We start from the raw sequence: 16,932 nt of genomic DNA, 5'->3' as shown, positions 1-16,932 counted from the left end.
CACCATGAACTTTTTCAATATTGACTGCAGTATCTCCTCACCTATCCACAGTTTATCTCTTGCGGGTTTCACTGGTGACTCAGTAAATCCAGTTGAATGACCTAAAGAGCTGTAAGCTGATACCCCACAGCTACTGACTCTTGAATCCTGTCTTTCTCCCTGCACTTCTTCCAATCCATTTTTTTCCCAGATACTTCACTCTTATCCACTTGCTTTGATTCAGAAGATATCTTGCTTATTTACAATCTGCTAGCAAATACCACAAAAGGACCCTTTCATAACCTGTAAAGTCGTAATTAACAAGTAATTAAGTAAGCCCTCACTGTTCTACATCATTAATCCCAAATTTAACAGAGGTACAGTAAAAAGACTGTCACGTATAGCTTTCGGCGAGTAAGGTCTTTGCCAAAATTAGACAACAGACACACACTTATACACTACATGAACGCAACTCACGTACAAATGACTGCAGTCTCAGGCAATCGAGGCCACCAATGAATGAAATAAATTGTATTTCATTGCTTTGACAATAATTTGTTGGTGTTTTTAACATGTTCATTGCAACACTTGGTGGTGAATTTTAATAAACCAGTAATTCACAATTATATCTGAATTGCTGTTGCTTGCTACATTCACACAAAATCTGAAAAAGTACTGGAAATATTATTGGTAGTTCTCAGCATTAATGCAAAATATATAATTCTCAGCATTAATACAACATATAATTTGAAACCATTTATACAGGGAGATTTCTTCCACTGTGTACAAACTCTAGGGATTGATTGATGAGAGGATACAGAACAAAAAGTTCAAATGAACTTATGTCCAGAAATGCATGGTTTCCATGGTAGAGACCATTTATTCAATCACATATTTTAGACCATATAGCAAAGATGCTGAGTCACAGAGAGGTACAGTAAAAAGACTGTCATATATAACTTTCGGCCAGTAAGGTCTTTGTCAAAATTAGACAACAGACACACACGTACACACTACAAGAATGCAACTCACATACAAATGACTGCAGTCTCAGGCAACTGAGGCCACCAATGAATGAAGTAAATTGTATTTCATTGCTTTGACAATGCAGCCACTGTAGCAGTGTTCACTGTTTCCTCCTCAAACGTCATGCCTTAGTGTCCTCCACTGCCATGGTAATGGGTAATGTTGTGTCCAATTCAGCTCTCTTACTGACTCATCTTGTAGTGGATGTGATACAGCATTGTACACAATGGTTCCTTATTTGAATCAAGAGCTTGCCAATGTGGTGTTTACTTATGGGAAGGCTAATGGATGGTGGGCAGCAAGGTTGTATCACGAGACCTATCCCCTTCAACAACAACCAGAGCATTCAATGTTTGTAACAATGTTTGGACATTTGTCTGAGACAAGGTCATTTCAGGAAGCATGAAATCATGAAGGACATACCTGAAATGTTCGGACAGCAGACTTGGAGGAAAATGTGATTAACACTGTGGAAGGTGACCATCATGTCAGTAACAGGCAGTTGGCCTGCCAGTACAGGGTAAGCCAGGTGATTGTGTGGAACATTCTCCATGACAATTGTTTCTACCCTTATAGCTTACAGCATGTGCAGGGTGTACTAACAACAGACTTTCCAAAGTGGTAGCAGTTTTTTCACTGATCTCTTCACCAGGCAATCACAGTTCTGGTATTTGTGTCATCCATCCTATTCACAGATGAGGCTGCCTTTATGGAGATTGGTATCTTCAACTTTCATACAGTCATCTGGGGGATAGTATGCACAACCCCGATATGGTGACAGCAAATCATCAGCATCAGTGCAGCTGGAATCTGTGAGCTGGGATAACTGGCGACTGTATTTTGGGACCAGTCTTCCTTCCACATATTCGTGCTGCCTTTAACACTGCTCAAATGCAGCCTGGTTGATGGGATTGTGTGAGACAGGACATGCTACTGTGCATGCATGCATGTGTTGAGGCACATGGAACCCATTTCGACACATACTGTAATTATGGCTGCATGGTACAGTGTGAATTAGACAGTAATCTCTCATAACAAATTCTGATTGAATAAATGGTCTCTAGAATGGAAACCGTGCATTTCCAGACATAAGCTCATTAGACCCTTTTTGGTCTATATCCTCTCATTGATCAATTCCTAGAGTTTGTACGCAATGGTAAAAATCACTCTGTATATTCTGAAAATTGTGTTCTCTTTTTGAAGATGGCCCTTCCACCTTATGGCATCACTTGTTTCTCTACTGGGTTTTGACATGTGTGATGATATCGTCCTACTAGTGGATACAACATTGATGATGAGGAAAAAGGAAGTTGTTTGGTAGCATGATTTGCCTGCTGACGCGACAGCAGCAGCCAATGCAACAGCAGGTGCTTCAGACAGACTTTGCAAAAGTCACTCAGTTTCAGCTGGACAAACTCCAAGTGCACAAACCAAATTACTCCAGGCTTCAGAGGATATTGTTGTCATTATATACCTTTTCGATTGTACAAATACAAGTGGCTTCCGCATGGCGTTTCCTTGGTCCACACAATTTTCCAAAGGATTCTGGAACGTCTTAGATAGCATATTCTGGCTTGCATGAACTACTTGGATGACCTCATTGTCATGGAACCCTCCTGCCAGGAGTATTTTCAAAATCTCTGCATCATTTTTACAAACATGCTGGACACAGGCTTTTGTTCTCATTTACAGAAGAAGCAGGAATTTTTCAGTTAGAGGTGGCATACTTGTGTTATTGGTGCACTAAAGAGGCAATTAAGCCCACTGATCACAATGCTGCCACAGTGGACTACTTGCCCCACCTGTCAAATATAACTGAATTTCAAGTGTTTTAGGGCAAAATAAACTACTATTCCCATTTCTTACTGTGCGCAGCCCACATTGTGCAACTCCTCAGCCCATTGTGTAAAAGGATTGTGACCTACAACTCGACACCTGCCTGTGACGAGGCTTTTACCCAATTGGAAACCATGCTGAAATTCGCGTCTTTCCTCGTGTCATTCTCTCTTGGTCGCCTGTTCATGGTAGCAATCATCGCAGCCAACTATGGCATCAGAGTAGTTTTGGCACAGTGCATTGGGAATAGAGTATAGCAGATATGTCAAAAGACATTGACCCCTCCATGGCAAACTATCCTAAATCACAAAGAAGGCAGTGGTGATGGTTGTTCAAAAATTCCAAGTCTACCTTTTTGAGACACATCTGATTGCGAATCACAGCCCATTGATGGCATTACTCGGACCACATTCCTGCCTTCTAGAGGAGACAACCCAAAACCTCCAGCCCTGGATATTGCTCCTGAGTGCATAAGATTATAATATTTGGTATATAAGCCCCATGGTGCAGAATTCCAATGCTGATGCTTTTTCCCTTCTACCCGCTGGGCTGGAACTTAATTTCAACCAACAGGAGCTCCTCTGCTTCCCCATCAATTCAAGTGGCAACAAACATTTTCCCATTGCTGCCACTCATGTTGCCACCACCATGGACTGGGCCTCACCTTGTGGCAGATCCTCCGGTATGTGACCCACAGTGGACAACTTACCTTGTCCACTGGTTGGAAAATCAGTTCAGTTCCTGAAAATGTGTTTCTCACAGGCTCTTGGTTATCAAGGGTATCACTCTCTTGGACACTGAAATGGATGCACATTGGGGTGGTCATACTGGCAGAATTGTGCCATTGTGTGTTGAGTTTGCTGCAGCGGGGAGTTTGGGAGTGACCCACAAAAAGTGTTAGCTCGCTGACATATTTACTGGCTGGCGACCAATGGCAGCATCATCAAACGAATGGCCCATGGCAGTACAGCATGCTCAAGTCATCAGGTGGCACCCCCCCCCCCCCCCCCTTTCCCCCGGCCCTCCCACAATCTTTTACCCCCTGGTCTACCTTCCCCCTTTGCTCCCCCACTGACCTTCCACACACTTCTCCCTTTGGATCACATCCACCTATATTTTGTGGAACCATTTTTGAGATTGATGTGGTTGCTCACAAAGTCTCAGAACTCAGTACAGTGTAAAATGCTACCTTCATGAGACATTGAATATTGTTCCTGAATCAAAAAGACATGACCTGAATTGATGTAAATTGTCAGATATAATCTGAAACAGTGGTATTACACGTTTCCTCTAATGGCAATAATAATTACCAGGACATGGTCACTGTGGTTGTGATGAACATGTTGTTGCATGTGGAAAATCAAATAAGGTGTTTACTGCCAGCACCATATATACACTCCTGGGAATGGAAAAAAGAACACATTGACGCCGGTGTGTCAGACCCACCATACTTGCTCCGGACATTGCGAGAGGGCTGTACAAGCAATGATCACACGCACGGCACAGCAGACACACCAGGAACCGCTGTGTTGGCCGTCGAATGGCGATAGCTGCGCAGCATTTGTGCACCGCCGCCGTCAGTGTCAGCCAGTTTGCCGTGGCATACGGAGCTCCATCGCAGTCTTTAACACTGATAGCATGCCGTGACAGTGTGGACGTGAACCGTATGTGCAGTTGACGGACTTTGAGCGAGGGCATATAGTGGGCATGCGGGAGGCCGGGTGGACGTACCGCCGAATTGCTCAACACTTGGGGCATGAGGTCTCCACAGTACATCGATGTTGTTGCCAGTGGTCGGCGGAAGGTGCAGGTGCCCGTCGACATGGGACTGGACCGCAGCGACGCATGGATGCACGCCAAGACCGTAGGATCCTATGCAGTGCCGTAGGGGACCGCACCGCCACTTCCCAGCAAATTAGGGACACTGTTGCTCCTGGGGTATCGGCGAGGACCATTCGCAACCTCTGGTGATCGTCGAGGGGACACTGAATAGTGCACGGTACATCCAAAACGTCATCGAACCCATCGTTCTACCATTCCTAGACCGACAAGGGAACTTGCTGTTCCAACAGGACAATCCACGTCCCCATGTATCCCGTGCCACCCAACGTGCTCTAGAAGGTGTAAGTCAACTACCGTGGCCAGCAAGATCTCCGGATCTGTCCCCCATTGAGCATGTTTGGGACTGGATGAAGTGTCGTCTCACACGGTCTGCACGTCCAGCACGAACGCTGGTCCAACTGAGGCGCCAGGTGGAAATGGCATGGCAAGCTGTTCCACAGGACTACATCCAGCATCTCTACGATCGTCTCCATGGGAGAATAGCAGCCTGCATTGCTGCGAAAGGTGGATATACACTGTACTAGTGCTGACATTGTGCATGCTTTGTTGCCTATGTCTATGTGCCTGTGGTTCTGTCAGTGTGATCATGTGATGTATCTGACCCCAGGAATGTGTCAATAAAGTTTCCCCTTCCTGGGACAATGAATTCACGGTGTTCTTATTTCAATTTCCAGGTGTGTAGAAGTTGCTGTTGTTGTTGTGGTGGTCTTCAGTTGAGACTGGTTTGATACAGTTCTCCATGCTACTCTATCCTGTGCAAGTGTCTACATCTCCAAGTAACTACTGCAACCTACATCCTTGTGAACTGTATCATCTCTTGGTCTCCCTCTATGACTTTTACCCTGCACACTTCCCTCTAGTACTAAATTGGTGATCCCTTGATGCCTCAGAATGTGTCCTAACAACCAATCCCTTCTTCTAGTCAGGTTGTGCCACAAATTTATTTTCTCCCAAATTCTATTCAGTACCTCCTCATTAGTTACTTGATCTACACATCTAATGTTCAGCAGTCTTGTGTAGCGCCACATTTCAAATTTCTATTCTCTTCTTATCTAAACTGTTTATCACCCATATATCACTTCCATACATGGATACACTCAATACAAATACTTTCATAAAAGACTTCCTAACACTTAAATTAGTACTCGATGTTAACAAACTTCTCTTCCTCAGAAATGCTTTTCTTGCCATTGCCAGTCGTCATTTCATATCCTCTCTACTTCTACATTCATGAGTTATTTTTCTGGCTAAATAGCAAAACTCATCTGCTACTTTAAGTGTCTAATTTTCTAATCTGATTCAGTCAGCACCACCTGATTTAATTTGACTGCATTTGCTTTTGTTGATGTTCATCTGATATACTCCTTTCAAGACACTGTCCATTCTGTTCAACTGCTCTTCTAAGTCTTTCGCTGTCTCTGACAGAATTAACAATGTCATTGACAAACCTCAGGGTTTTGATTTCTTCTCCCTGAACTTTAAGTCCTTCTCCAAAGTCTTTTTTTGTTCCCTTTACTGCTTGCTCAGTGTACAGATTGAATAACATCAGGGATAGGCCCATCAACTTTCATGCCCATCGCCTTGTATAACTGCCATCTAATTTCTGTACAAATTGTAAATAGCCTTTCCCTTCCTGTATTTTACCCCTGCCACCTTCAGAATTTGAAAAAGAGTGTACCAGTCAGCATTGTCAAAAGCTTTCTCTAAGTCTAAAAATGCTGTAAGTGTAGGTTTGAGTTTTCTTAATCTATCTTCTGTGAGAGGCTTTGGTGTGAGTACCACCTTGCATGTTCCTACATTTCTCTGGAATCCAAACTGACCTTTTCTGAAGTTGGTGTCTACCAGTTTTTCCATTCTTCTGCCAAGAATTTGTGTTTGTATTTTGCAACCATGACTTATTAATCTGAAGTTCAATAATTTTCACCCTGAGAGATCCTAATATCTTTGGAATTGGAATTACTGTATTCTTCTTGAAGCTTGGCGGTATTTCACCTGTCTGATACATCTTGCACAGCAGATGTAACCATTCTGTCTTGGCTGACTCCCTCAAGGCTATCAGTAATTCTAACAGAATGTTATCTACTCCTGAGGCATTGTTTTGGCTTAGGTCTTTCAGTATTCTGTCAAATTCTTCAATTAGTATCATATATCGCATCTCATCTTCATCTACATTCTCTTCCATTTCCATAATATTGCCCTCAAGTACAGCTCCCTTGTATAAACCCTCTATATACTACTTCCACCATTCTGCTTTCCCTTCTTTGCTTAAAACTGGTTTTCCATCTGAGCTCTTGATATTTTTATCAGTGGTTCTCTTTTCTCCAAAGGTCTTAATTTTTCTGTAGTTGGCATCTATCTTTCCCCTAATGAAACATGCTTCTAAATACTTAAATTTGTCATAAGCCATTTCTGCTTAGCCATTTTGCACTTTGTCAATCTCATTTTTTTGGATGTTTGTAGTCCCTTTCACCTGCTTCATTTACTGTAGTTACTCTCATTAATTAAATTCAGTATCTCTTGTGTTACCCATGTATTTCTACTAGCCCTCATCTTTTTACCAATTTGAACCTCCCCTGCTGAAGCTACCTACTTTTCTTCTTCTGTATTCCTTTCCCCTGCCCTTGTCAATCATTTTTCTAATGCTTCCTCTGAAACTATGTACAATCTCCGGTTCTTTCACTTTGTCCACGTCCCGTCTCCTTAAATTCCTACCTTTTTGCAGTTTCTTCAGTTTAGTCTACAGTTCATAACCAGTAAATTGTGGCCAGAATCCACATCTGCCTCTGGAAACATCTTACAATTTAAAATCTGGTTCTGAAATCTCCATTTTACCATTATATAATCAAACTGAAACCTTCTAGTGTCTCCGGGTCTCTTCCATGTATACAGCCTTCGTTCATGATTCTTAAACCAGATGCCAGGCATTAGCTACAATTTAAATTATACTCCTTGCAAAATCCTACCAGGTGGCTCCCTCTTTCATTCTTTTCCTTCAGTCCATATTCACTTACTATTTTTCCTTCTCTTCCTTTTCCTAATGCATTCACTATGCTGTTCACAGTAGCTTATCTGCATTCCTATTTTTTTATTCATTATTAAATCTTTTCCTGCATTACCCCACTTGATTTTGTATTTACAATTCATCTGACCCCAAGTCCTGTTCCTCCTGCCATCAAACTTCACTGACTCCCACTGTATTTAACTTCAACTTATTTAGTTTCCTTTTTAAATTTTCTAACCCATCTGGCCAATTAAGGGATCTGATATTCCATGCTCCGAACTGTAAAGTGCCAGTTTTGTTTCTCCTGATAACAACATCCTCCTGAATAGTCCCCACCTGGAGACCTGAATGAGGGACTATTTTGCCTCCAGAATATTTTACCCAAGAGGATGCCATCATCATTTAGCTATACATCACAGCTGCATGTCCTCAGGAAAAATTACGACTATGGTTTCCCCTTGCTTTCAATCGTTTGCCTTAACAGTATAGTAAAGCTGTTTTTGGTGTTGTTACAAGGCCAAATCAGTCGGTCGTCCACACTATTGACCCTGCAACTACTGAAATGGCTGCTGTGCCCCTCTTTAGGAACCACACGTTTGTCTGGCTTCTCAGTGGATAACCCTATCGCAACAGATAACCCCGTCACTCATTGTGGTTGCAGCTATGGTACAGCTATCTATATAGCTGAGGCACAGAAGCCTCCCCACCAATGGGAAGTTCCATGGTTCAAATGGGAGGGGGGGTTCCATATGTAGATAGATGAATATCAAAGTCCACATTTACACATGATGATATTGTAGTATCAATGTCTGACCATTGCAAAACTCCCAAAGACGAGAGATACTGATATAGCCCTTCTTCCCCTCCTCTCTGCTTCCCTTCCACCCATTATTGCAAACAGTTAAGATTATCCATAATGAATAAGAATCTATGCTTTGATGGAATTACAGTTAGATTTTACCTTGAATACACTGTGGAATTAGCCTTATCCATAGCTCATTTCTATCAAGAATCTTGTGCACAGCACATTATTCAGCATGATTGGGATGAGTATAAGTCCCTCTTGTCTACAAAAAGTCTAAAGCAACAGATGTACTGAATTACAGACCAATATCTCTGTCTTCCATCTGTTGCAGGATCATAGAGAATAATCTAAGCTCAAACATTACAATGTTCCTGGAAGAAAAGAAACTTCTGTCAAATAATCAGCATGGATCCAGGAAAATCCAGTTACTTGAAACACAAGTTGGTTTATTTATACATAAATGCAAACAGTAGAAGGAAGTGAATGTGTAGGTGACAATATACTCTGTGCAAATTCAGAGACACATAATAAGTTGGTGTAGCCAATATGCAAGCATAACAGAGAAGCTTGGGGAACTGAAATGGGAACCTTTTGAAGAAAGGTGACATAATCTCTCATGTTTTGTCAGTGTGATTGATCAACAGTGGGTATTCAGCTGAGCTTTTGTTTCTATTTCCTGTACTGTATTTTGATATTGATTGAGACTAAGACACAGTAGCTAAGAATCACATTTCTACATCATGCTGGACAAGTATCTGAAAAAAAAAAAATCAGTAGATTCCTAAGGAAAAATGGGCTCCTGTATGTCTCAATTGTGTCAATAACAATAAAAAGATTTCTTTGCCATGTTGAAGATGATCTAGGACTGTACAGACTGTGTGTGTACCACATTCCATGTGAATGTGGCATGTCTTAAGTGGGGGCAGGCCATTAGAATTGTTGAGGAGAGATGCAAAGAGCATCAGCAGCGCACTTGACTAAAACAACAAAGCAAATCAACTGTCACGAAGAACTACCTTGAACTGCAATACAATCAGACCATTATTGCAGTGGAAACATGAAGTTTCTGGAAAAATATAATTAAGGAGTGTATCAAAACACAGAAATCAGAAGCCTAATAAACAGGGATGGAAGCTTCAATTTAAACACGACTTGGGGCTGGGCACTCAATTTAATAAGATCTCACTGGCCATCACATCCAGCAGAGCTGGGAATTACTGAGAGTATGTGCACATTGTGGAATATCAATGGGCTTTGATAAACAAAAGATCATTGAAGGACATAATGTGTGTCTGGAGTAAAACTTACCTATAAATAACAGGGTATGACTGTAAGAAGACTGTAAGTAGTTCACAATTTGGTTGGAGATCTGGCTATGAATACACAAAATCGCCCAATGCCGAGCATCTGAAGAGGATGACTGTTTCAACTGTCAAAATATTATTCATAAAATGCAACAATAGCGCAGCAGGACCATTAAAAGTGAGGCAGTTCTCACAAAATGTAGAGAAACTTTATTTGAGGAAGACTATGAAATCATTTTTTTCCGCCATGATATATCTTATGTAGGGTTCATCAGAAAGAGAGAATCAAGATTATGTTACATATAAAGGCATATAGATATTTTTCTCTCACTCAACTCATAAATGGTGTTGGACAGGAAAGTGACAATGTTGGTAGAAAGTACTCTTTTCCATCGCTGTTTAGTGGCTTGTGGAGTATGTATGTAGATATTAGGTTGGCACATAAATTTATAGCATTTTTGTTTTGCATGTTGATATTCCAGTTGCTATGTGTTTTTATTGATTGTCATTTTTTTATTTATGGTGCAGTAATCTGCCTCCTTAGCTGAGTGGTTAGCACGTCTGACTGCTATGCAGTGTGCCTGTGTTCCGTTCTCCACTCAGGGACTGGGTATTCTGTTGTCATCATCATCATTTCATCAGCATCAACACGCAAGTCACCTGGTGTGGCATAAACTGAAAAGACTTTGCAACTTTGCAGCCACACTTCCCCAGGTGGGAACTCCTGGCCATTGACACCAATCATTTCATTCATTTCATTTTGTAGTTTACTGTTGCTATTTAAGTTTACATATCATCTTTTGTCATTTGGAGGTAATGAGTGGAGCTGTGGACACTAGAAAATGGAGTTTTAGGTCAAGAAATCAGAACATTTCTTACATATTCTTTTGTTTGAGTTCAGTAGAGGGGTGACAGCATTGGAGGCGGCCAGAAATGTGTGTGCCTTATATGGGGATAACCATTGGACAGAGCATGACAAGAACATGATTTTCTCATTTTAAGTAGAATCATTTTGACATTAGTGACCCTACACATATAGGATGACCTTTGGGGTTTGATGAAGATTATTTAAATGTATTAACCCACTATGACTTACATCAGTGTACTCAAGAACTGGCACCATCAGGCAAACATCAGCATGCAGTGGGGAAGGTGAAAAATTGAATGTCTTGGCACTGCATGCTTAAAGCCAAAACCACAAAAATCACCAGCTGGCCTTATGTGCATCCTTGCTTGTCATCACGAATTGGGTTGTGAACATCACTGACCTTTCCTATCCTGCATCATTACGAGTGATGAGAGGTGTTGTCTTTATACTAACATAAGGAAAAGATAGGAATGGTTGAGCCCAGACAAAGCAGCAACTCCCCATACAAAGACCTAGTGTGGTGTACTATGAATTGCTTCTGCTTTCCCTAGGTGTAACCATTACTGCTGACATTTATTGTCAACATTTGTGGTATCTTGCAGAAGCAGTCCAAGGACAACATCCAGGAAGACTGAGTGAAGTGATGTTACTCCACGATAATGCCCGCCCACATTCTGCTGGACTGACAATAACACTATACAGGAGCTGGTTTGGGAAGTTACTCTGCAACCACCTTATTCAACTAATCTTGCACCCTCAGATTTTCAACTTTTTCACTTACTATTAGATATAGTAGGAATTAGTGAAGTTACCTGGAAGGAGGAGCAAGACTTTTGGTCAGGTGAATACAGGGTTATAAATACAAAATCAGATAGGGGTAATGCAGGAGTTGGTTTAATAATGAATTTTTAAAAAAAGGAGTGTGAGTAAGCTACTACAAACAGCATAGTGAACGCATTATTGTGGCCAAGATAGACATGAAGCCCATGCCTCCTACAGTAGTACAAGTTTATATGCCAACTAGCTCTGCAGATGATGAAGAAATTGAAGAAATGTATGATGAAATAAAAGAAATTATTCAGATAGTGAAGGGAGACAAAAATTTAATAGTCACGGGTGACTGGAATTTGGCAATAGGAAAAGGGAGAGAAGGAAACGTAGTAGGTGAATATGGATTGGGGCTAAGAAATGAAAGAGGAAGCTGCCTGATTTCACAGAGTACAACTTAATCATGGCTAACATTTGGTTCAAGAATCATAAAAGAAGGTTGTATACATGGAAGAAGCCTGGAGATACTAAAAGGTTTCAGATAGATTACATAATGGTAACAGAGAGATTTAGGAACCAGGTTTTAAATTGTAAGACATTTCCAGGGGCAGATGTGGACTCTGACCACAATCTATTGGTTATTAACCGTAGATTAAAACTGAAGAAACTGCAAAAAGGTGGCATTTTAAGGAGATGGTACCTGGATAAACTGACTAAACCAGATGTTGTACAGAGTTTCAGGGAGAGCATAAGGAAACAATTGACAGGAATGGGGCAAAGAAATACAGTAGAAGAAGAATGGGTAGCTTTGAGGAACAAAATAGTGAAGGCAGCAGAAGATCTCATAGGTAAAAATACTAGGGCTAGTAGAAATCCTTGGGTAACAGAAGAAATATTGAATTTAATTAATAAAAGGAGAAAATATAAAATTGCAGTAAATTAAGCAGGCAAAAAGGAATACAAATGTCTGAAAAATGAGATCGACAGGAAGTGCAAAATGGCTAAGCAGGGGATTTAGAGGCTTATCTCACTAGGGGTCAGATACATACTGCCTACAGGAACATTAAAGAGACCTTTGGAGAAAAGAGAACCACTTTTATGAATATCAAGAGCTCAGATGGAAACCCAGTTCTAAGCAAAGAAGGGAAAGCAGAAAGGTGGAAGGAGTATATAGAGGGTCTATACAAGGGCATTGTATTTGAGGACAATATTATGGAAATGGAAGAGGATGTAGATGAAGATGAAATGAGAGATACAATACTGCGTGAAGAGTTTGACAGAGCACTGAAAGACCTGAGTCGAAACAAGGCTCCGGGAGTAGACAAGATTCCATTAGAACTACTGACGGCCTTGGGAGAGCCAGTCCTGGCAAAGCTCTACTATCTGGTGAGCAAAATGTACGAGACAGCAAAATACCCTCAGACTTCAAGAAGAGTATAATAATTCCAATCCCAAAGAAAGCAGGTGTTGACAGATGTGAAAATTACTGAACTATCAGTTTAGTAAGTCACAGGTGCAAAATACTAACGCCAATTCTTCACAGACGAATGGAAAAACTGGTAGAAGCTGACCTCAGGGATGATCAGTTTAGATTCCGTAGAAATATTGGAACATGTGAGGCAATACTGACCCTATGACTTATCTTAGAAGCTAGATTAAGGAAAGGCAAACCTATGTTTCTAGCATTTGTAGACTTAGAGAAAGCTTTTGACAATGTTGACTGGAATACTCTCTTTTAAATTCTGAAGGTGGCCGGTGTAAAATACAGGGAGCGAGCGGCTATTTACAATTTGTACAGAAAGCAGATAGCAGTTATAAAAGTCGAGGTGCATGAAAGGGAAGCAGTGGTTGGGAAGGGAGTGAGACCGAGTTGTAGCCTATCCCCGATGTTATTCAATATGTATATTGAGCAAGCAGCGAAGGAAACAAAAGAAAAATTCGGAGTAGGTGTTGAAATTCATGGAGAAGAAATAAAAACTTTGAGATTCGCCGATGACATTGTAATTCTGTCAGAGACAGGAAAAGACTTGGGAGAGCAGTTGAACAGAATGGACAGTGTCATGAAAGGAGGGTATAAGATGAACATCAACAAAAGCAAAATGAGGATAATGGAATGTAGTCGAATTGAGTCTGGTGAAGCTGAGGGAATTAGATTAGGAAATGAGGCACTTAAAGTAGTAAATGAGTTTTGCTATTTGGGGAGCAAAATAACTGATGGTGGTCAAAGTAGAGAGGATATCAAATGTAGACTGGCAATGTATGTAAATGATTTGGCTGATAAAATACGTGATGAAACTGCAGTAGTGTTTGCAGATGATACAAATATTCTGATTAAATTACACAGTGAAGAAAATCTGCAGGACACTTCAGAATCGGTTATGCATAGCTTAATGCAGAAGTTCAAGACCAACGGGCTTCTGGGGGGGAGGGGGAGGGGTGGAATTAAAAAAAAAAAAAAAAATTATCAGTGACAGTTATCTTTCGCACCATGCAAAACTTCCATCCTGCAAACCCTGTTTATGGCATTGAAGGAAAAAAATGTCTCAAAAGCTGGACCTATATATAAACACAGTAAGTACAAGAATGAGATTTTTACCCTGCAGCGGAGTTTGCACTGATATGAAACTTCCTGGCAGATTAAAACTGTGTGCTGGACCAAGACTCAAACTCGGGACCTTTGACTTTCGTGGGCAAAGGTACCGAGTTCGAGTCTCGATCTGGCACACAGTTTTAATCTGCCAGGAAGTTTCACAGTGAGTACAAACTTATGCAAGAAGTGTATCATACTGGAACTATGTTATATAACGATATCTCTTCTTCATATGCCTACAAACATTAAATATGTTTAAGGTAAAGCCAAAACAGTTCTTGCTTGACCAGTGCTTCTGCTCTGTCTCAGGAACATCATAATATGTAAACCTCATTTACCAAATATTGTTAACTATGTATTATTAAACAATGGAAAATCCAGGATGGAATGTAACAATATATGAGAAGGAAAGCTGCTACTCACCATATAGCAGATATGCTGAGTCACAGGTAGGCACAAGACAAAGACTCTCACAATTAAAGCTTACGGCTTTCAACAATAGACACACATATGCACACACACATACTCACACACTTTGAATTGAGTTTGTGTGTGTGTGTGTGTGTGTGTGTGTGAGAGAGAGAGAGAGAGAGAGAGAGAGAGAGAGAGAGTCTATTGTTGACAAAGGCTTTAACTACGTATTCTGTGTTTGTCATTTAGTCTCCCTTACTAAGCTCTGCTATCAAATGTAGAAGCATTGTAATATGTCGGTTTGTCTGTTTTTATTATTATCTACTTTGAATGGGTTGACTGTGTAGTTACAATGTGTACTATGATCATAAATTAATTATGTTCACCATTCTCCTATGAACTAACAATGTACTAAAAAATGTTTCTTGTACTAAATAAACAATTGCCTTCTGCTACTATCTACTCAACTGTCACACTCAGAAATTCTGAACATCTACTACTGGCAACTTAACCAGAGCCTTGTTTACTTCAGTTGATACGTGTACTTGCACCTTTTTTTGGGACATGATAGCTAGGATACTGGGGTCCTGGAGTGTTAAGTATTTGGATGATGAACTACCACATTTATTTAACACCAACAGAGCACATGGAAACTTGAGCAATATACAACCTCAACAATTAATAAACAACTCACCACTTAAACTCTTCAAAAAACTGACAATTAAAGCCCAAAGGCACATGCAGTTCATTTACTTAAGTGACAAAGGCAATAACAGTACAATTACATGAGACAAATTAACCATTAGCCTTTCCTCACATTGAAATCCACAACAGGAAATGTAATCAATAGAGATCAGGAACTGGACCCTCGAAATGTCCCTGCAAGATGATTGTTACGATAATTTGAATAGGGATATCGGGCACTAATGATTCAAATATTAAATAGTTGCAACTACAGAAAAGATATAGCACCACTGGCCACTTTGAATGATTAGTGACTAAAAGCAATCAATACAAAATCAGCAAATATATGTCAGACACTAGCCCTCTTGAATGATAAGTGATAAAAACCAATTAATCCATAAAAATCAGCAAACAGATGCTGGGCACTAGGCCCTTTGAATATTAAACAAATTGCAAAATTGCAGTACAGAAAACATAAGGTGGGCCCTAGATCTTATTTAATCTGACATGATTCTAAATCATTAACTGGTCTATAGATTATTACTCATAATAAAACACCAGAAGGTCAACAAATCTGCATCAGTGTTACCTTACCAAAAGAGTGCTTGGTGGATTTTACTCAATCTAACCTTTATGCAGTTTGCAGCTACCACAACTGCAGTTCCAGAATTAGTCATCCCAAACCCTGGAAGGGTGGGTGGGTGGGGGTGGGGAGGTGGTGCTGGACCTGGAACATTTGCTATTGCGTGCAGCAAAGCAGCACAGCATACAACTTGCCACATATGTAACAGCCAACACCACATTACATAAGCAACCAGTTGAGTTCACAAGCCAGCCGGAATGGCCGAGCGGTTCTAGGCGCTACAGTCTGGAACCATGCAACCACTACAGTCACAGGTTAGATTCCTGCCTCGGGCATGGATGTGTGTGATGTCCTTAGGTTAGCTAGGTTTAAGTAGTTCTAAGTTCTAGGGGACTGATGACCTCAGAAGTGCTCAGAGCCATTTGAACCATTTGAGTTCACTATTCCTTCCAGCACAGTCGTTGACAAGTTCTATGAGTCACAATTAACTATTTCATGTGGCTTCATACATGGTGCTCTCACGGGCCAGCAGACACTTGGGCTCCCTACTCATTCCACCCCCCCCCCCCCCCCCAACCCCCACCCCATACACACACACACACACACACACACACACACACACACACACACACACACACACACACTCTTGAACTGAACACTCCTGACCACAATCTCAACCCATCACAGTGGTTGCATTTGGGAGCCTGACACTTCAGGCCCTGCAGCAGACAATGATGCCTCTTGATGTCCTTCAGCCCCAACCTTGCCTTTCTTCTCGAACATTTGCCTCAGAGTGCCAACTTGATTCTGTGTACTGTGAATGTGTGCTACCTTGAATTGTAATGCTGAAATCCTTATAACCCAGCACGGTATCCAGCAGGTCTTGCACGACCTAGTGAAAAAACAAGTCAGGGCTAAATTGTTTTGTTTCCAGCTGCAACTTTTTATTTTTGAGGTACATCTTAAATCATTGTAGAGTGAACAGAACCACCAGAGATTGCAACTTGTGTACAGAATAATTACGTTCTGGCTTGGCTATTAAATATGTGGACAACTCAATAATTTTGGCATATGCTGATGGGTGCCACTCCCCTTCATGTTCTGGTAACTAGACGGCTGAGGTCTCAGAGAGTTGGATGGATTGGCTTGGACTACAAACTGGTGGTTGAAATCCATTATGCCCAGAACCACCACATTATTGAACACTTGTTGTAAGAACTCAAAAGCTGCTTGTT

The 16,932-nt window shown here is 41.0% G+C and overlaps 1 protein-coding gene across 1 annotated transcript in view; it reads left to right on the top strand.

Annotated features, from left to right (window-relative positions):
- Positions 1-3,342: 3,342 nt before the first annotated feature.
- LOC126267779 (uncharacterized) overlaps positions 3,343-16,932 on the top strand; it is a 185,794-nt gene continuing 172,204 nt past the window's right edge. The window contains exon 1 of the mRNA XM_049973083.1: positions 3,343-3,523. Coding sequence (XP_049829040.1) covers positions 3,343-3,523 — 181 coding nt within the window. The remainder of the gene's footprint in view (positions 3,524-16,932) is intronic.

Source organism: Schistocerca gregaria, chromosome 4 (genome assembly GCF_023897955.1).
Source record: "Schistocerca gregaria isolate iqSchGreg1 chromosome 4, iqSchGreg1.2, whole genome shotgun sequence".
Classification (NCBI taxonomy): Eukaryota; Metazoa; Arthropoda; class Insecta; order Orthoptera; family Acrididae; genus Schistocerca; species Schistocerca gregaria.
This window is presented reverse-complemented; position numbering and strand designations above follow the sequence as displayed.